Source organism: Gigantopelta aegis, chromosome 1 (genome assembly GCF_016097555.1).
Source record: "Gigantopelta aegis isolate Gae_Host chromosome 1, Gae_host_genome, whole genome shotgun sequence".
Taxonomy (NCBI): Eukaryota; Metazoa; Mollusca; class Gastropoda; order Neomphalida; family Peltospiridae; genus Gigantopelta; species Gigantopelta aegis.
Genome location: NC_054699.1, coordinates 36,878,634 through 36,899,987, shown reverse-complemented (window position 1 = coordinate 36,899,987; position 21,354 = coordinate 36,878,634). Strand labels below are relative to the sequence as shown.

Genomic DNA, 21,354 nt, shown 5'->3' with positions numbered 1-21,354 from the left:
ATTTTGAAAAATTTGGTGGAGTGTTTTCGGTTTTCTCTGAATGATCATCTTGCCCACCCTCAGTATCCAGTTCAAACCTGTCAAAAGCTGCGGATTTATTAGGCTCTCTGTTAAAAACAGTACCTGTTTCCGACACGGACAAAGAGTGCACCTCAGAAGAAAAAGAAGTTCAGAGAAAACCGAAAACACTCCACCAATTTTTTTTAAATTTCATACTAGAAATAAATAATCTACCCAATTCTGCGGTGCCTCGCCTGTCGATCTGAAGTCAAATAATCTTTTATTGCACTAATATTGCCAAGGTCCGCCTGTTCGATGCATGTATAACTGACTGATGTCGTACGGTTGAATTTAAGTTTTCCATGTGTATCATCAACACAACACACAAGCGCGAGCGCGAACGAGAACGTGTGGGTCCGAGTCTGTTCGTGCTCGACTTGCAAACCTAATCAATAAACTAAGTGTTAGTATCTACGTACAGTTTTATAGAAGCCTAAATTAAAAACATAAATAAAAAACAATTTTGTTGGTTAGCAATTACAACAAACTTAAATACTGGCTAAGTATTCAGTAAGCAAAATCAAAAGTTGAATGGTTGAAAAAAAAAGAAACGAGTACTACTTTGATACCTCGACCAACCGATTATCATAACAAGTGGTCTACAAATATATTGTTTGCCTTTTGATAGGATCTGATTGTACTGGGAAACAGATAAATAAATGCAGTAAGTCACACCTTCATGTGTTCTCACTGAACGTTGTTGCACAATTGTGACATTTGAATTTAAGCGAATCATCGCGCGTACTCAGATGGCGATTTCCATTACACGTATACTTTGATATATAGTCACAAAATATGCATTGTTTCAACGATCCAGAATTGTCATATTGTATCTCGACTTCACTGTCAATGCTAATGGATCTTAGTCTGAGCTTATCGACTTTCATCTCCAGAAAATGTCTACAATATGTTTGAGGTGCAATTAAAATGAACGTATAATTGAATGTAAATACTACAGGATCACGATTACTTCAGCATATGAGTCCAGTATTGAAATCGCGATGATTGAAGGAAACAAATTATTGAAAATTTCATTTATTTACGTAATAATGAAGTCCGAAATTTGTGTTCATGTTCATAGGAATTCATTCTTTCATATTACAGTATGTATTATATTGTGTTTACTATTCTAAAACCATAAACCAGTAATAACCGTTATTCTTGTCTGAATGCACAATGCAATTGTATTAACTGTCCGTTTATCATACCACCTGTCATATCTACAATATGGTGCATGATTCTAACAGTCATCAAAGAATTAATAAATGTTTACCAAACTTGTTTTAAACCCTAACGTGGTATAAAGTTTCTATCTATACCGATTCCAATTGGAAATGGACATTTGAATTGTGGTGATTGCATGTTTTGCAGAACAGAATCGCGGAGTCTTGTCTCTAGGGGTGATTTATATATATACATAATTGCTTAAACATAAGGGGAAGCAAAGTGGGAATATAGCAAGTTATTTACTGTTGATTTATGTATGTTTACATATTATAAATATATGTAAACAGCGAACTCTGATTTATGTATGTTTACATATTATGAATATTATGTAAACAGCGAACTCTGATTTATGTATGTTTACATATTATGAATATATGTAAACAGCGAACTCTGAGTACACATCTCATGCAGAAATGGGTTTATATAAAATGTGCATTGGCAAAAGTTGCAAGCGTCATAGTTCGTTATATTTAGATCTGAATGGCTATGTAATAAATACATTCAAATGAATTTATTGCACACATGTTATTAAACCGAGTACTCTGCCGTTCGAGAGCTAGACAGATGTTTGGACGGTTATGCATGAGTGTACGAGGCAGGGGGTAGCTGCCCCCACCCCCCCCCCACCCAGTGGTGGAGTAAAACCTCAAAATTCGGGCAAAAATGATACGCCTGTACACCTATGCGGTTATGATAATCGTCGAGATGTCCGTCTAGCTCTCGAACAGCAGAGTGGGAATGGGAAATGGAAATGGGAAATTGTTTAACGTGCACATTCAAAGCAAGCTGTTGTAGCGCACGCCTGTCCTGAGCACAAGTACCGGCCTCAGCCGGTTCTTCCGTCCAGGACAGGAAAGGGTTGGGTGGGTGAAGGAGGGACCGCCTGCACTGGCAGGTGCAAGGGAGCACCAGCAGTCCAACTGTAGCCAGTAACAGGCGGAAGGTACTCGGGCTAACATTATATAATAGTTAGTAGTACACAGTTAAAGGAAGGGTCAACTCAAATATGAGCCTGATGTGTTGGAAAGATGCATACCCGGACGACCAACACATACTGACACTTTAAGAAATGAAAAACACGTAATTTTAAAGTTAATAAATAACCGTGATTATTCTTTCTAACTGGGGGCAGCCATTTTCTTTTGTTTCCGGTGCGTCCGGTATTGTAGCTTGGGGCGAAGTGACGTCAGCTCCGACCAACTCCAGTACGCACAGTGTGAACAAAAGCAGTCATTTACGACAAGACGTTTAGCTTTTATCAACCTGACTTGTAAAACAATATAAATGAATTAATAATATAATAAACTATTCAACTAAATATATTTCAATTTTGCATTAAAGGCATACTGTCACGGATTTAAAGACCGTATTTCTCTAAAAATGGATAATAAATAAAAATTTATTAATTGTTGGGAATCAAATCTAGCTATCGCATCACCTTAACTGAACCATGATGGAATGAAATCTATGTCAACCCTCTCGGGAATTTTAGTTTTTGAATTATGGACCATTGCCATAATTCAATTATTTTTACAAAATATCATTAATAAATGGAGTATGGTGGTTATGAAGATGGTTGAATAAGGTATATTTAGGAACAAATCAAATATTTTTTGTTCAGGTAATACTTTGTTAGACCATTAAATAGGTCAGTGGTCTGTGACAATATGCCTTTAATAGAACGAAATGGGATTATAGTATTTTTTCGCTCTTAAAAAATCCAAAGAAAAAACAGCAAATGGTAGGGTACGTTGGAATAAAAACAACCACTCACGATACCCAAGTGATAATTTTATTTTCTTTGGGACGACGTAATTGGTCAGTTTTGTGATTTTAGATGGGAAAGGCTACTCAATCAAGGGTTTTACAAAATTATTTACAGTAATAATAGTTAAATAGTTTATTATACTTTCAAGTCATTTATGTTGTTTTACAAGTCAGACTAATGACAGCGAAACGCCTTGTCGTAAATTAGAGCGTTTGTTTACACTGTGCATAGCTGTAGGAGATGGACGGAGCTGACGTCACTTCGCCCCTAGCTATACCACCGGTCGTCACAAAAACCGAAACAAAATGGCTGCCCCCAGTTAGCAGGAATAATCATGTTTTTTTATTAACTCTAAAATTACGCGTTTTTCATTTGTTAAAGTGTCAGTATGTGTTAGTGGTCCGGGTATGCATCTTTCCAACACATAAGGCTCTTGTTTGAGTTGACCCTACCTTTAAAGACGTGATTTGATATTGAAATCGGATATTCATAAGATTTTGTTGTTTATATTACCCATTTCCTGGTGTTTGTAATATCATCAAATACATTTTTCACAATTCTAAGACGAGCACTAGTCTATTTTTAGAAGGTATTTTAACTTTAGATGTGTTACAGGGGTCAATTTCACAGAACATCGTAAGTTTACGTCTGCGACTAGCAGTTATACCGGGCATTTATTTACGTGTGTTTGGCATCTTTTTCACACAGAAAATTACATCATTACGGAAAATGGAACATTTTAAGGATGAAAAGAAATGAAAGATGTGTACTTGTAACTATATTTGTTGTACGATAACAAAAATATTATAAGAATTGTGGTTTAGGCGTAGATTTATGTTTACGTGCAAAACTAGGATTACGATGTTTAGTGAAATTGGGCCCAGGTTTGTAGATTTGCCGAACTTAGCATCCATTTTGATGGCTAAAACATGGGTTTCCGACTTCAATGTTCTGGCACTCAGCGTTATGTAACACGCAAATGCCCACCAAAATGCCAGGCTAAAAATAGAACGTCCAGACACAACCAGACCCTCGCTCAGTGTGGTTAGATTCCCGCCTAATCAGGTCTTTCCGAACTAACCCAAACAAATCTGACTAAATCGGCGAGTCTACACACACGGATAACTGGAGCTCCGGCAACTAGATAAGACCACCAGAGACAGATAAGTTGAACAAAACCAGAAAATTAGTTGGCAATGCCCCGCCTAACAGACGATTGGCAGTAAACCGCCATTTCATAGTGATTATGTAACTTCAAGAAAACTCTTTGACTTTAGCGCGAGAGAAGCTATATATACTACAATGGCCTTACATGAACGTGTGTACTCTGATTCAGTATGGCATATCGTGTTACGAGGTCCACAATTCGATAACTCGATTTAGACGCAAACATTGCGATGTTCATGTTTAATACGATTAAGTGAAAAGGATGACATAAACATGTACGAACTTGAAACAAACATTGTAATATGAACAAAGAAGTATTACAAAACAGGTACGTATCGTATCGCGATCCTCCCATATTGTGTTACTTCTGGCTCAAAGTTAAAGTTTGTTTTGTTCAACGACACCACTGGATCATATTAATTTATTAATCATCGGCTATTGGATGTCAAACATTTGGTAATTCTAACATATAGTCCTAGAGAGGAAACCCGCTACATATTTCCATTAGTAGACTAGCAAGGCATCTTTCATATGCATCATCCCACAGACGGGATATCACATACCACAACTATTGATATACTGTATTTAGATCGGCGTGATCGATAAAACTCATCATCGATATAGTGATTGTCTGGTGTATTTAGATCGGCGTGATTGATAAAATTCATCATCGATAGAGTGATTGTCTGGGGTGTGATGCGTCTCGGAATAGATCGTCTTAGATGAATTTGTTTTGTTTTTTCTCGCCCCAACCAACACCCCACGACTGGAATATCAAGTTCTGTGGTATGTAGTGTCTTATTTATAGTAAGGTGTCTGTATGGCGTCTCTGTGTTTCTGTTCTTTATCTATCTGTTTCTCTCTCTGTGTGTGCGTCTCTCTCTCTCTCTCTCTCTCTCTCTCTCTCTCTCTCTCTCTCTCTCTCTCTCTCTCTCTCTCTCCACCCCCTCTCTATCCACACCCCTCTCTCTGTTTCTCTCTCGTCTCTCGCTCCTTTTCTCTATATATCTCTCCTCGTGTCTGTCTCTCTATTTGTCTGTCTGTCCGTTTCTCTCTCTCTCTCTCTCTCTCTCTCTCTCTCTCTCTCTCTCTCTCTCTCTCTCTCTCTCTCTTTCTCTCTCTCTCTCTCCACCTGTCTGTCTCCTCTGTCTGCCTCCACCCCTCTCTCTCTTTCCCGTCTCTCTATATTTGTCTGTTTCATTCTGTATATTGTTCTCTCTCAACCCCTCCCTCGGTCACTCTCATCCGTATGTCTTTCTCTCTCTCCCCCTGTCAATCTCTCTTTCTCTTCTCTCTGTCGCTTATCTTTCCCTCTCTCCTCTCGCTCTGCCTTTTTCTACTCTTCTTTCTTTCTTTCTTTCTTTCTGTCTGTCTGTCTGTCTGTGCCTCTGTCTGTCTCTCTCTCTCTTTGTCTCTCTCTTTGTCTGTCTGTCTGTCAGATCCCTTGCTGTACTAAGAAAAATGTAGCGGGTTTCCTCTGATGACTACGTGTTACAAATACCAAATGTTTGGCATCCAATAGCCGATGATTAAGTAATCAATGTGCTCTAGTGATGTCGTTAAACAAAACAAACGTCAGTTTTTGTAGTGCCTCAGTCTGTCAACAGTTTTTGCGACAGAGCGTCACCGTCGCCCGAGAGAGTGACAAGGTGTTGAAAGTTTGCCGAACACCGGCTCCGACTTGACGATCGATATGCTCGACCGATGGTACGATTAGCTGAATTCCGCGAGCCCTACTTCCCGATATTCGTGTTTCCCATGACTCAAAACACATAATTATATTGATCTTCTCACATACTGCTACTCGCTGACTCAGGATATATGCTAGCTGTCATTTTTTAAAAAGAAAACAAAAACATTGCAATAATAACTAATAATTAATGAGAAATGATCGGTAAACATTCTCCGTGAGTGATCTCCAATTTGCCGTATGTCAAATTAATGGACATCTTTTAAAATACGCGAGTTGTGTTGTTACCGGATACGCCAGTACTAGCATCAAAGAATAAAGGCTGCCTGTTTCTGTTCTCTGATATGACTGGAAATCATCTCTGAGAATCGAAATACTGACCATGTTGTCTGGTGTAAGGGAATTTGGTTTTCTCGTTGCCATTGTGGCGTGCTGTAGAGGAATACTCATCGTGAAGTTGTCCGAAAAGGCCACAGCAAAAAGTGAGTATGTCTTCTTTTTTGTATAGTCCTTCGTGGTACAAGCTGTCCTGTCTGTGAAAGAGTGTATATAAAAAAATCCTGGTATTTAAAAATTGTAACAGGTTTCCTCTGAAAGGAGCAGAACCTAATTTCAGGCCGTGAAAATGGACACTAGGTTTAGTTAATCTACAAACCTACAACACACATTTGGATAAGGTTATAACAAAGAGAGACTAAAGTATGTGATGTTTAAACATGGAAATACTGTCTAAAAGTAACTATAGCCTGTCTCGATAACCATTACTTCTCAGATGAACATGCGTTTTTAGAATTATGAAAAATACATTTTGGGGTATTGCAAAAACTTGAATGACCAGAACAAAGTCAGTTGTACAAAAATTAATGTTCTAAATAATAAATAATGATTATATTGTAAGTAATTCTAATTTAAATGATCACACCCGGTTTTAATAGAGAAAAATGCGTCGTAGTGTTTAAAAGCTAGGTTACCTCTCGCTCTAGTCAGTACTATCCTGTCTTTGGTATGGTGATATTGTGCGTATAAAGGATCCATTGCTACTAATGGAAAAATGTAGCGGGTTTCCTTCCTAAGACTATATGTCAAAATTACCAAATATTTGATATTCAATAGCCGATGATTAATAAATCAATGTGCTCTAGTGGTGTCGTTAAACAAAACAAACAAAGAAACAAAAAACATCTAGGATTGACGTACATGCGCTACCAAGGGAGTGAAACCAATTCAATTTTTTAATACAAAGTCCTACATATCAACATGGAAATAATACATTGCAAAATTGTCCATTGTTTGTTATTAATATTGATGATATTTGCAATTGTAATTGTAAGGAATTATTTGATTGGATCGTATATTTGTTTATTGTAATTATGTCATTTGATCTAACACTTTGGGACATTATTATATTAAGCGTATACACGTATTCAAATGTTATACATCGTGAGAATTTTGTTCTTTTTTAAAGTGTTACATTTATTAGCATTTGTAATGATGAATTATACATGTAGACTACAGGAAACTGCATTTAAGAACATCTAGTTTTCAAAATGTTTAAAGAGAGCATGCGCCCGAACCACCTAGAATATGGATGTTAGTCATTTCTTTTGGTATCCAGTATATTAATCACAAACACGAAACAGTCTTTTTAACAGACAACAACATCCACGCTCGACAAAAAAAATAAAATGAAATAGGCACAGTTTCTTTCATTCTCGTTCCAACCAGTGCACCACAACTGGTCAAAGGCCTTGATATATGCTTTCCTGTCTGTGAGAAAATGCATACAAAAGATTCCTTGCTATATTAGGAAAAAATGTAGCAGGTTTCCTCTGATGACTGCAAGTCAGAATAATTATTATGAAACGTTTGACAACCAATAGCCGATGATTAATTAATCAATGTGCTCTAGTGGTGTCGTTAAACAAAACAAACTAACTTTCAGTTTCTTTCAAGTCCTAATAGTGGATCATGGAACAATCATGACTGCGTAAAACGTCTTTTGACAGATTCCCTCCCATTCTGCCACAACCCATTCTGCCTACAACCCAGTATGCCTACACTCAGTTTGCCTACAACCCAGTATGCCTACACTCAGTTTGCCTACAACCCAGTATGCCTACACTCAGTTTGCCTACAACCCAGTATGCCTACACTCAGTTTGCCTACAACCCAGTATGCCTACAACCCATTTTGCCTACAACCCAGTTTGCCTACACTCAGTTTGCCTACAACCCAGTATGCCTACACTCAGTTTGCCTAGTGTGAAAAAGTGACATCCCCAGTTAATAGTGGGACAGTCCCTATTATTTTGTGTCTCAAACCAATATAAAAACATTGTATTATATAAACAATTAAGATTATAATGAACATAATGTAATTGGGGTTTAGTTGCGCAAAGGTGATTTCATGCTCTTTATGGTGATTAGTGTAAGTCCAAAGATCCAATTTTAATAGTTTAATGAGCAGAATTTTAAAAATAGCAATTAGTAAAAAAAGTTAATAGAATAAATAAAAAAAATAAAAAGGTTACAAGCCAAAAATAAAAAAGAACTGACTGCTCGGCCGAATATTTATATAATTTGGAGCATTTTAGAAGGACAGTCCAAAATTAAATAAGAGAAAGAAGAGAGGATCGGACTATTTAATAATATTTAAAAAAAAGAAGTAATTTCGACATAAAATTTTGAACGCAGATCTAAAAGTTTAAAGTCCGATCGATATGTCCACGCGAGTGGCCTCGTTAAGGCCGTTTGGGTGCACAGCTTAAAGGGACGAGATGGGTTGCATCCCGTCAAGAAAACCCCTAGATTGATAGACGTTGAAGGTGTAGTGCTGTGCTGAAATATAGATCTTGAGAAGCCGGATCCGTCTGAACGAGAGAGAGTATCAGACTAGGGTATAGTCCAGTCGTCATGGGTTGGTATAGTGGTGCGGACGGGCCCGACACCGGAGGATACGAGATGGTATCATTATAAAGCAAGGTAAAGTCTAGAAAAAGAGTAGTAGGGGCCGTCCCCGCTTCCTATTTCTTCTTAGAGTGGGGCGGTCAATCTTCCAGTGCAGCTAGGACAGGCTCGGACATGTAGAGACTAAACGCGAACAACCGTGGCGTTCTGCAGAATGGCCGTCATACGAGTCACGAAAAAAACCCAAGTCGACAGTCAGACGGAGAAATGACGTGGAGGCAAGGAATCTCGCTAAAAAAAGAATCCAACCTGGTGGGTGCAGGCTGTCGAAACGAGAAGCGTTCCAGCGTTCCAGCGTTCAATCAGTTCCAATGGCCGCATTCATCCCAGTAGAAAACTTCATTTCGCTGACAAAAACAACGAAATGAAGGACCCCCAAGTCAGCACACGAAAGCACGTGCAATGTGCACAAGCGAAACAAACACGTCTTACCGCGTGGAGCTCCAGACTGGGATGACACATTACATGACATATCGAGTATCTTAATGATGATCGAGTATCTTAATTAAGCTTGTTAACAGTTTGTTTCATCTTTTATCTTACTTAACCATCTTCTCACAACATTGCTTCTCCTTCTCCTTCACTCGACTGACACCTGTCCAGCAGATTTATTAAAACGAGATTTCTGCAATGACACCAGCGGACGTTGCCACCGTTCCATCCTTTTCAAGCGTCAAGTCTGGACCGCCACCGGAGAAAAGTCTGCCTCTCAACCCACAGACACGACAAGATGTGAACCTGGAAGGGATCTGGACCGAAACAACAGATGGGCGGAGTTTCATGTGTGTGGACGATGGTGAAGAAGAAAAGATTCTTGTCTTCGCCACGGATGAAATGCTGGACAAAATGCAGGAGGCGGAGACACTTTTCATGGACGGAACTTTCTACGTTTGTCCGAGTTTGTGGTGTCAGCGCTATTCCATCCACTGCCTTGTCGATGACGTCATGTGTCCTGTTGCATACTCATTACTTCCACGGAAGTCCAAGGAGACATATGTTAGGTTGTTCACGTTGATAAATGCAGATGCGCACACTAGGATTGGAGCTGAACCCGCACCGCGTGTAATACAGATGGACTTTGAGGTGGCCGCTATCCAAGCTGCTCAAGAGGTGTACCTAGACGCCGACATCAGATGATGTTTTTTCATTTCTCACAAGCTGTGTCGAGGAATGTCGCAGAGAAAGGCCTTGCAGTCGAATATAGGACCAACCCTGATCTCCAGCGCCATGTTCGTAGAGCCGCTGCCTTGCCACTACTCCCACTCAACCAAGTGCAGGACGTCTGGATGGATGTCCTGAACAACAGTCCCGACCTTCCAAGGCTAGAGCAGTTCAACGACTATATCACCGAGACATGGGTAGACGATGACGCCAGATTTCAGCTACTACTCTGGAACCAGTGGGCCAACGTGGGACCTCGGACCAACAACAATCTTGAAGGGTTCCACAAGTTGAAGAACCGGATCCGAAAAGCCCATCCCAACCTGTTTGAGTTCGTCACACACATAAAGAAAGTCGAGGCTACAGACCGTGCAAGAATAGCTCAAGTCAACCTTGGAGGAGCCCCACCAAAGAGAAGACGGATCTACAGGGAACTGGATGAGCGCTTTGTCCGTCTCAATGATCACCTAACGACCGGCAGGAAAACCCCAATGCAGTACTTGGATGCCGTTGGACATTTGATCAAACTAAACTGAAATAGTGTGAACATTGATCTGTGGGAACTGTGAACTGCTATGAACATTGAACATAATATAATAAACTAACCTGTGAAAACTGAAAAAGTGAAATAAAATAAAATAAAATAAAGAAATGTATAGAACATGTTTTCTTCTGTTTTGTTTATCAGTCTTCAATATTGGACCAGACTATTACATATAGGCAGGTGATGCAGGTAGAACGTCATAATCACTCAAGCAATTAATCCCCAATTAAGGACCCTAATTATGTTGTTATAAGCTGTAGGCAAAATGGGATGTAGGCACAATGGTACTAATCCGGACTAAGTACAGCTGTGATGACATGCACATGCACATGCACATGTTCGCAAAATATGAGCATATCCTGCCCCACAGGTAGCAACCGTCATGAGTATTGCCACCACAGCTGTCAAGTCCGTCACTTCATCTAAAGATTATCATATCCTGCCCCACAGGTAGCAACCGTCATGGGTATTGCCACCACAGCTGTCAAGTCCGTCACTTCATCTAAGGCTCAAAACACACCGACGCTGAGTCTGGATCTAGGTCTGGGTCTGGTGAGTATGGTACCAGTCGAAAATGAAATGCACTGAATCGAATGTGACAAAACACAGCGTCTGCACTGCCGTGAACTACAGATCTGGCAACAGACGACATAGAACATGCGAGACTGGCATACTGCCAGACTGGCAGCTGTAGCCTGTGCAAGCCACGTTAAAACACAACAGGGAATATATATATATATATATATATATATATATATATATATATATATATATATATATATGTTGTTATAAGCTGTTATTAATTAAAGTAGGATACTCATAATTATTGTTGGTGTTTACAGAAGAACTAAATCTCAAGATATGAACGCAGTTAGTGTATATATTGAAAACAAGTAACAGTTACAAACTTAGACGTCAAAATATACCAGACGTGGTGTCTTTGCCATACTCGCCAGACCCAGACGTAGACCAAGTTTCGGTGTGTTTCACCATACAACACCTATTATTTGAATGTAGTTTAGTACATTCTCTGTGGAAGAATGGATAAGAAATGAAACTGGAATTAATATTACTCTAAGCAGAGACATAGTTATGTTAGGCATGATCAACAACGAAAAAGGTAATTTTTTTAATTGGCTGACTATCAACATAAAATATTATATTTACAGTATGAAAATACAAAAAAGAAATTTACATGTCAATGCCGCGAAAAATATTCTACAATATAATTTTAAAATAGGAAAATATATTTATTACAAAAATTGCAACTATGAAGCATTTCATAAGCAATGGACACTCTTTGAAGAATGTTTTAATTAAAAGTAATGCTTTGAAAGTTCACTTGGAAATAGAGTACTAATTAAAATGTCATTCTCTAATACTCTCTCAATATCCCCACAACTTCTTTACACTTATCTACTGCTGTTGCATCCTCCCCCCCCCCCCCCCCCCTCTCTCTCTCTCTCTCTCTCTCGTCCTTTCCGTCTTATAAATATCATAGAAAGCATTAACATATTTAAATAGAATATTTTGTTTAGATACTATTGTTTAAATATGTACTTTGTAAGGCAGTGACCACGGCTCCTCAACCTGTTCACTGTCTATGTTCTGGGGGTAATAAATCTTTTTTTAAAAAAGGTTTCTGTGGTTTCGGGCCTTAAACGATGAACAAATAAATGTGTGTTCTTGTTTTGCAGTGATTGCACAAACCCTGGAGAAGATGGATTATCAGCTATTCAATATGAGTGGGAAATCTATTATCAGCGCCTCTAGTATTCAAGTTGCAAAGTAAGTCGCTTAGTTTCGTTTCCAGTGGGTCGCTGTTTAAGCAGGTTCACAATGTGTGGACTGATTACCTTGATTCTTCTTTTTCTTCCTGGTCTTCTGTTGATGCTGGTATTTTCATTTCTGTCTGATTGTTCCCATTATTTTCATTTTGTTCTTCATCTTCCCTTTTCTGTTTCTCTACGGTTATTGATTTTTCGTTTCTACCTGTTTTGTTTTAGCAGTTATTATTGTGATAGTTATTCATTTTGTTTTAGCAGTTATTATTGTGGCAGTTATTCATTTTGTTTTAGCATTTATTATTGTGGTAGTTATTCATTTTGTTTTAGCAGTTATTTTTGTGGTAGTTATTCATTTTGTTTTAGCAGTTATTATTGTGGTAGTTATTCATTTTGTTTTAGCAGTTATTATTGTGGTAGTTATTCATTTTGTTTTAGCAGTTATTCATTTTGTTTTAGCAGTTATTATTGTGGTAGTTATTCATTTTGTTTTAGCAGTTATTATTGTGGTAGTTATTCATTTTGTTTTAGCAGTTATTATTGTGGTAGTTATTCATTTTGTTTTAGCAGTTATTCATTTTGTTTTAGCAGTTATTATTGTGGTAGTTATTCATTTTGTTTTAGCAGTTATTATTGTGATAGTTATTCATTTTGTTTTAGCAGTTATTATTGTGGCAGTTATTCATTTTGTTTTAGCATTTATTATTGTGGTAGTTATTCATTTTGTTTTAGCAGTTATTTTTGTGGTAGTTATTCATTTTGTTTTAGCAGTTATTATTGTGGTAGTTATTCATTTTGTTTTAGCAGTTATTCATTTTGTTTTAGCAGTTATTATTGTGGTAGTTATTCATTTTGTTTTAGCAGTTATTATTGTGGTAGTTATTCATTTTGTTTTAGCAGTTATTATTGTGGTAGTTATTCATTTTGTTTTAGCAGTTATTCATTTTGTTTTAGCAGTTATTATTGTGGTAGTTATTCATTTTGTTTTAGCAGTTATTATTGTGGTAGTTATTCATTTTGTTTTAGCAGTTATTATTGTGGTAGTTATTCATTTTGTTTTAGCAGTTATTATTGTGGTAGTTATTCATTTTGTTTTAGCAGTTATTCATTTTGTTTTAGCAGTTATTATTGTGGTAGTTATTCATTTTGTTTTAGCAGTTATTATTGTGGTAGTTATTCATTTTGTTTTAGCAGTTATTATTGTGGTAGTTATTCCTTTTGTTTTCTTACGTGACTTTTCTTCCTTTATGTTCTTTTTCCTCTTTTTCTTGTTTTCTTCTTGTTCCTGTTGTTGTTGTTCTTCATTTTCTTCTTGTTGTTCTCCTTGTTCTTTTTCTTCATCTTGTTCTTTTTTTTTGTTCTTCTTTCTCCCCTTCGTTTTCTTCATGTTCGTCGTCTTGTTTTGTTGTTTTCCTTCTTCTTCTTGTTGTTGTTTTGTTCTTCTTATCCTACTTCGTCGTCTCCTGGTGTTCTTCTTCGATTTCTTCTTCTGTTGTTGTTATTGTCCATTTTTTTTGTCTTCTTTTCTTGAATCGTTTTATTTGATTTCCCATTATTTATGTATCTATCCGGACGGGACGTAACCCAGTGGTAAAACGCTCGCTTTATACACGGTCGGTTTTTTCAATGTTGAAATAGACCAACAAGTTCGCCTATTGCATAAATAGTCTCGCCCGATATTTTTTGAATTTGTATGCTCCCGAATAACGCTTATAAATGGCGAAGTGTAATTCGTCGATATTTAAATTGTTATTTATAAATGAAATGTCACCTGGACATGGCAGTCCATGCAATGCTGTTAGATCTACTGGCTAGCTTTTTGCGCGAATTAAACAAAAATGCCCGAATCTGGATGACAACATTTATTCATATCAGCATTACTACCAAACAGCTTTATAGGTTACAAACGACTCACTACGCATTTTGAGGGTTGACTGATGGAAATACATGGTAAAAAGGTCTCATGTTAGCACATGTTGGCCGTATATCTGTATAATGTTTTCCCGTATATCTGTATAATTTTTGCCCGAATTTGAGGTTTTGCTCCAGCACTAGAGGAACATTTGCCCCCGCCCCCTGCCCACCCCCCCCCCCCCCCCCCTCTCTCGTACGCTTATGGTTACAACTAATTTCGAGAGTAGAATGTTGGAAATACATGGTAAAAAGGTCTCAGGTTAGCACATTTTGCCTGAATATCTGTATAATTTTGCACGAATTTGAGGTTTTGCTCCAGCACTAGGGGGGCTGTTGCCCCCACCCCTGCCCGTCTCGTACGCTTATGAATACAAGGGGTGAAGACACAATGCTGGAGTAATCGATGGTGCAGTACACAATGACTGAACTGAGGGCGCTTACATCAGTCGCCTTCACCCCTCTATCAAAAATAGGTGATTGACTTATGCAATAATGAATATGATGGACATTTGTATAGAAACGTTTTCATTCACACAGATTTGTTTCCAGTTTTTTTATCGAGTTGGTATGGGTTTTAAACGTAATATTAATATGTTTTTATATAAATTTCAACGCTATTCGTTATCAAGTTACCTGCTAATGCATCGGTTCCCTTTTGATGCAACTGGACTATAATATTCACTGACTGCAATATTATACCACCATGACGTAGCAGGCGCGGATCCAGGATGTTTTAATAGAGGAGGCACAAAACGCGCTGTTGATTTTGAAAATAGAATTTAAAGGCCCTTGACAGGAGAACGAAATAAGTTTGCAATTTTTGTGTGTATTCTGTAATATATATTGTTTGACCAAAAATAGGGGGAACCGGGGACCTTTGGCCTCCTCCCGAATCCGCGCCTGCATAATTGATGTATGTTTTAATTTACTCAATATAGCATCAGCGCCAGTCACTTAGAAGGAGTTGTTGCGCATGTCAGCTTTCTGCCTGACGGGAAGATGACGCTGACTGTGAACATTCAGCGCATGCGCTGTACGGTGGATGTGCGAGGAAACCTAATGGGATTCATGTGAGTATTTATTCTATCTGCTGCTCTATTTGCCGAGGAGCGGCTTATAGCTTAGTTGGTAGAGCGCTCGCCCGAGGTGCTTGCGTCGAAGGAACAAATTCCCTTGGTAGAACTATTCTATAATAGTTTTTTCCCATTCCAACTGGTTCCCCCACAACTGGTATATCAAGTGGAAAATGCATATAAAATATCCCTTCTTTATAATGCAAAAAATGTAACGGATTTCCTATAAGACTATATGTCAAATTTATAAAAGTTAAATTTTGTTTTGTTGAACGACACCACTAGATCACTTTGATTTATTAATCATCGGCTTATGGATGTCAGACATTTGGTAATTTTGACATAGTCTTAGAGACGAAACCTGCTACATTTTTCCATTAATAGCAAGGGATCTTTTATATGAACCATTTCATAGACAGGATAGCATATACCACGGACTATCAAATGCTTGACATCCAGTGGCCGATGATTAAAAAATCAATGTGCTCTAGTTTTCATTCGTCCATCTGCACATACTGGAAATCTTGAGTGTCAGAGACATCTTGGGATAAACGTTAAAACGTTGACAAGTTTTGTTTAATGGCACCACTAGAGCTCATTTGTGAATGAATCATCTACGATTAGATGTCAGATATCTTGTAAATCTCATACGTAGTCTTCAGAGGAAATCAGCTTGATTTTTTTCCATTAGCAGCAAGGGGTCTTTTATATACGCTTTTTTACAGACAGAACATTACATACCAAGGCATTTGGTATCCATTCGTGGGACACTGGTTCCTGGTATGAACACTCAAAATTAGGAATTCATACGTAATAATAACAAGTAAATCGTAATAATTATGACATGTTTCGTTAGTCAGTCATTAAAGTATTTTTTTGTACATAGGCGTACGGGTTCCCATTTTTGTAGGGAGGCAGACTAATTTTTGGCCAAACTAAACGAAAATGCCCGAATCTGGATAACAACATTTATTCATATTAGCATTACTACCAAACAACTATATAGGATTGCAGACAATCACTACGCATAATGGCATTTTTACATGGATTACAACTAATTTTGAAGATAGAATAATGAAAATACACAGTAAAACGGTCTCAGGTTAGCACATTCTGCCCGAATATGTCTGTAATTTATGCCCGAATATGTCTGTAATTTATGCCCGAATTTGTCTGTAATTTATGCCCGAATTTGTCTGTAATTTATGCCCGAATTTGAGGTTTTGCTCCAGAACTAAGTCACACTTTGTGACAATTTATTACATATCCGTTTTTTACATGTAGGCCTAACTATGCTGATTTTTTTACATGTAGGCCTAACTATGCTGATTTTAAAAAAAATATCCGCGTCTTATTTGTTTTCCACAGCTCAGTGGACGACATGCCAGTGGTGGAATTCATCGACTCTACTCTCATTATTAACATCACCATGGGTAAGATTCGTTATTAACATCACCATGGGTAAGATTCGTTATTCACATCACCATGGGTAAGATTCGTTATTCCTCACCATGGGTAAGATTCGTTATTCCTCACCATGGGTAAGATTCGTTATTAACATTACCATGGGTAAGATTCGTTATTAACATTACCATGGGTAAGATTCGTTATTCATATCAGCATGGGTAAGATTTATTATTCACGTCACCATCGGTAAGATTCGTTATTCACATCACCATGAGTAAGATTCTTTATTCACACCACAATGGGTAAGATTCATTATTCACATCGCCATGGGTAAGATTCGTTATTCACATCACCATGGGTAAGATTCGTTATTCCTCACCATGGGTAAGATTCGTTATTCACATCACTATGAGTAAGATTCGCTTCTTTACACAGCCGAGTTAGAGATGCCCCTTTGTAGATAAATATCGTCTCCTACATATTATGTGGAGGTCACATTTGAAACTTGTGACTGGCTGCCCCACGGTGATGACCTGGCCACCGGACGTCAGAAATAGATTGTTCTGTGACGTGCGAGTTAACATGGAACCTTATATTAACTGAATGTTTAAGACCTAACAATTCGAAAGTTTGCATAATTTGAGAGATAGAGAATATGATAACACTTTACTTGGGTTTTGTATTCGCCGACACGCATGTAACCACTATAGTAACATGTAGCATAAAATAACACAGAAGGTAGAGAAACTAATAACACATGAGTAGTAATGGAACAGTTCTCGGCCTGACTAGAACGGACTTGCACTGTGGGCATGTTTACCTGTTAGCCTACTGCTTCCAACGGTGCTGCAGTGCCTAGATCCCTCTGATGAAGGATTCTTCCTGCAGATCATAAAATTCATCAACAGCAGAAATGACATCATTATCAGTTTTGTAATATCTGCCAGCTAACTCCGTTTTCAGGTTACAAAATAGATGGGAGTTAGTGCTAGATCTGGGGAATATGGTGTCTGATCAATAAGCTGGAAACCACAGTCATGCAGTGCAACCATGGCGACCACCGACTTGTGAGCCGATGCATTGTCTTGATGAAACAAAACACCTTTCGTGAATCATTCGTCATTGACAGCAGATTCGTCTGGACGTTCTCAATTCTTTCTTGCAAGATGTCTGCTTCTGAGGCGACTGTATTCATGGCGTCCACTCGGCCCCTTCCTGGTTGACCCATGACCTTTTGATCTCCCCTCGTGCAATCACACAACCGACGTCAAGAAATACAAACCGAAGCTCGACCTCTATTAGTCAAATGACTGGGCATGTGACAACTTTGTTTAATTTACTTTTCAGGTACCAGTGGTGAAAGTAAAATTTCCACGGTTACGTATTGTAACATGACGGTTAGGAAGGCAGACGTGACGTCACAGCACTGGGCTGTAAACATTGCTAAGATTAAAGTTGTGCCTCAGCTCACGTCCGGATCGCACGTAACAGATAAAGTAATTATTTAAATGACTTTTCATTTCGTAGCCTTCTTTATCTGGTTTTACGTTTAGTTTGTTATAAAACAATCAATTGATCCTAGCAGATTTGAATTTACAAGTCAAATATAAAAAATATCAAGTTGTCGCAGAAAAGCCCCAACCCAACAAAAAACCAACACTTTACATGGGAGCGGCCTCTTTATTATGATACACAGCATTGGCGTAGCTAGGGGTGGGGGTGGGGTGGCTGGGGTGGGGGGGGGGGGCATGCGGGCGATGACCCCTCCAATCACACTTCTGCTTTTCCCCCACCACCTTTTCTATTTGTCTTGTGCCCCAGAACTCATCAGGAGCATGTGCAGGAATTTATGTAGGGAAGGGTCTAGACTGTAGCGAGCTAAATGTTTATAGTTGGATGGGGTGGGGTGGGGTGGGGTGGGGTGGGGCGGAGGGTTGGTGAGGGTGGATCGGTGTCGAGTCATGCTCCCCCAGAAAATATATTGCAATTTTTTAAAGAGCAGGTTCGATCCCAGAAACGCACAGCTGCACACGCGCCTGCTCCCCACTCCCACCCCATATAATATCCTAGTTACTCAGTGATACGCCTGCTCTTATCAATGTGGTTGCCCCCCCCCCCCACTTCCACCCCATATAGTATCCTAGTTACTCGGTGATACGCCTGCTCTTATCAGTGTGGTCGCCCCCCACTCCCACCCCATATAATATCCTAGTTACTCGGTGATACGCCTGCTCTTATTAGTGTGGTTGCCCCCCCCCCCCGCACTTCCACCCCATATAATATCCTAGTCACTCAGTGATACGCCTGCTCTTATCAGTGTGGTTGCCCACCCCCCACTTCCACCCCATATAATATCCTAGTCACTCAGTGATACGCCTGCTCTTATCAGTGTGGTTGCCCCCCACTCCCACCCCATATAATATCCAAGTCACTCAGTGATACGCCTGCTCTTATCAGTGTGGTTGCCCCCCACTCCCACCCCATATAATATCCTAGTCACTCAGTGATACGCCTGCTCTTATCAGTGTGGTTGCCCCCCACTCCCACCCCATATAATATCCTAGTCACTAGGTAATACGCCTGCTCTTATCAGTGTGGTCGCCCCCCACTCCCACCCCATATAATATCCTAATCACTCAGTGATACGCCTGCTCTTATCAGTGTGGTCGCCCACCACTCCCACCCCATATAATATCCTAGTTACTCAGTCATACGCCTGCTCTTATCAGTGTGGTTGCCCCCCCCCCACTCCCACCCCATATAATATCCTAGTTACTCAGTGATACGCCTACTCTTATCAGTGTGGTTGCCCCCCACTCCCACCCCATATAATATCCTAGTCACTCAGTGATACGCCTGCTCTTATCAGTGTGGTTGCCCCCCCCCACTCCCACCCCATATAATATCCTAGTTACTCAGTGATACGCCTACTCTTATCAGTGTGGTTGCCCCCCACTCCCACCCCATATAATATCCTAGTCACTCAGTGATACGCCTGCTCTTATCAGTGTGGTTGCCCCCCACTCCCACCCCATATAATATCCTAGTCACTCAGTGATACGCCTGCTCTTATCAGTGTGGTTGCCCCCCACTCCCACCCCATATAATATCCTAGTTACTTAATAATACGCACTGCTTTATAAGCAGGCAATTTATTAAACTTTGTTTGACATTTATGTTGCAGCTGTGTCCGCACATCGAAGAAAAGCTTTTGGGAAACATGTTGACCCTTATTGGCCTGGCAGGTAACAGAGATTTAATAGTTAAATAATTTCCGCATGCCTAAAGGCTTGTGCCATCCACCCCCCCCCCCCCCCCCAAACTAGAGGCTGTGTCCCCCATTCCACGGGCCTGCTTTCTAATTGCTCAAGATACGAAGATAGTTCTATTGCAAGATAACACAGTGAATTTTACAAGGAGGTATTTACATTAAACGTACTTCGATCGCCATGAAAAGAATTTCAGGAATATTTATGTAAGAATACTTTCAGTTCTTTGCCTCAAATATTATGCACATCCAGACCTCCGATTGTTTACAAAAGCTGTTAACAGGTTTTAGGTGCCCATATATCGTGGTGAAGCCCAGCTCTTCTCTGTAGACAAGCACCTGGCAGTGAGTCATGGTTGCTTACCCTCTATGGCAACTTCTTTTGGAATCGGTCTTGATCAATTAAAGTAAAACTTTGTTTTTGTTTAACGTCACTGCTGGGTCACATTGATTTATCAATCATCGGCTATTGGATGTCAAACATTTGGTAATGCTAAAATATAATCTTGGAAAGGAAACCCGCTGCATTTTTCCGTTAGTAGCAAGGGATATTTGATATCACCATCCCACAGACAGGACAGCACATACCACGGCCTTTGAAATAACTGTTGTGGTGCACTGGCTGTAACGAGAAATAGCCCAATGGGCCGACCGCCGACGATCGATTCTAGACCGATCGCGCATCAGGCGAGCGCTTTACCACTGGGCTGCGTCCCTCCCCCGAATCAGTCTCAGATAGCTGAGGTGTGTGTATCCAGGACAGCGTGCTTGAAGCTTAATTGGATATAAGCACGAAACTAAGTTTTAATGAAAAAGTGGCAGAATCATAATCATGTATGTTAAGCGTACGATTTTCTATTACAGACATTTGTGTAGAGTAGATTATCCCTAAAGCCCATGCTACACGATACGAGTGCCTCATACGAGAATAGACACGAGAACAGCCGATTGCGAAAACACAAACGTTACGATTTCATCTGTTTCTGTGCAATCGGCTATTGTCGTGCGAGGCACTCGTCTCGTGTGTCGTTGCCTTTAATTTATCGGAAAAAGAGACCTCCATTTTGAACAAGAAGAACCTTTGAAAACAAACTCGTTTAACAGGAAAACATTAACAAAATAAACTATAAAAGCTGTGCTGTTTATTTGGCGCACATTCCATGTATCGTTATCCGTATGCCACGTTGTCCACAATGTACAGGGCGATCTGATACACACGTGCGTACTGAGGCCGCGTACACAGAATCTACTCCACCCATCTGTACAGAAAGTGATTGATGCGGATTGCGCATTACGAATACGCATGGAAATGGAATTTGCGCCTT

General features: G+C 39.4%; 1 protein-coding gene across 1 annotated transcript in view; it reads left to right on the top strand.

Moving 5' to 3' along the window:
* The first annotated feature begins 5,849 nt into the window (after positions 1-5,849).
* Positions 5,850-21,354, top strand: part of LOC121374478 — a 33,037-nt gene continuing 17,532 nt past the window's right edge. Inside the window, exons 1-6 of the mRNA XM_041501578.1 lie at positions 5,850-6,394; positions 12,281-12,371; positions 15,220-15,351; positions 16,723-16,787; positions 18,109-18,257; positions 19,946-20,006. Of these exons, the coding sequence (XP_041357512.1) occupies positions 6,295-6,394; positions 12,281-12,371; positions 15,220-15,351; positions 16,723-16,787; positions 18,109-18,257; positions 19,946-20,006 (598 nt within the window). The 5' untranslated portion in view covers positions 5,850-6,294. The remainder of the gene's footprint in view (positions 6,395-12,280; positions 12,372-15,219; positions 15,352-16,722; positions 16,788-18,108; positions 18,258-19,945; positions 20,007-21,354) is intronic.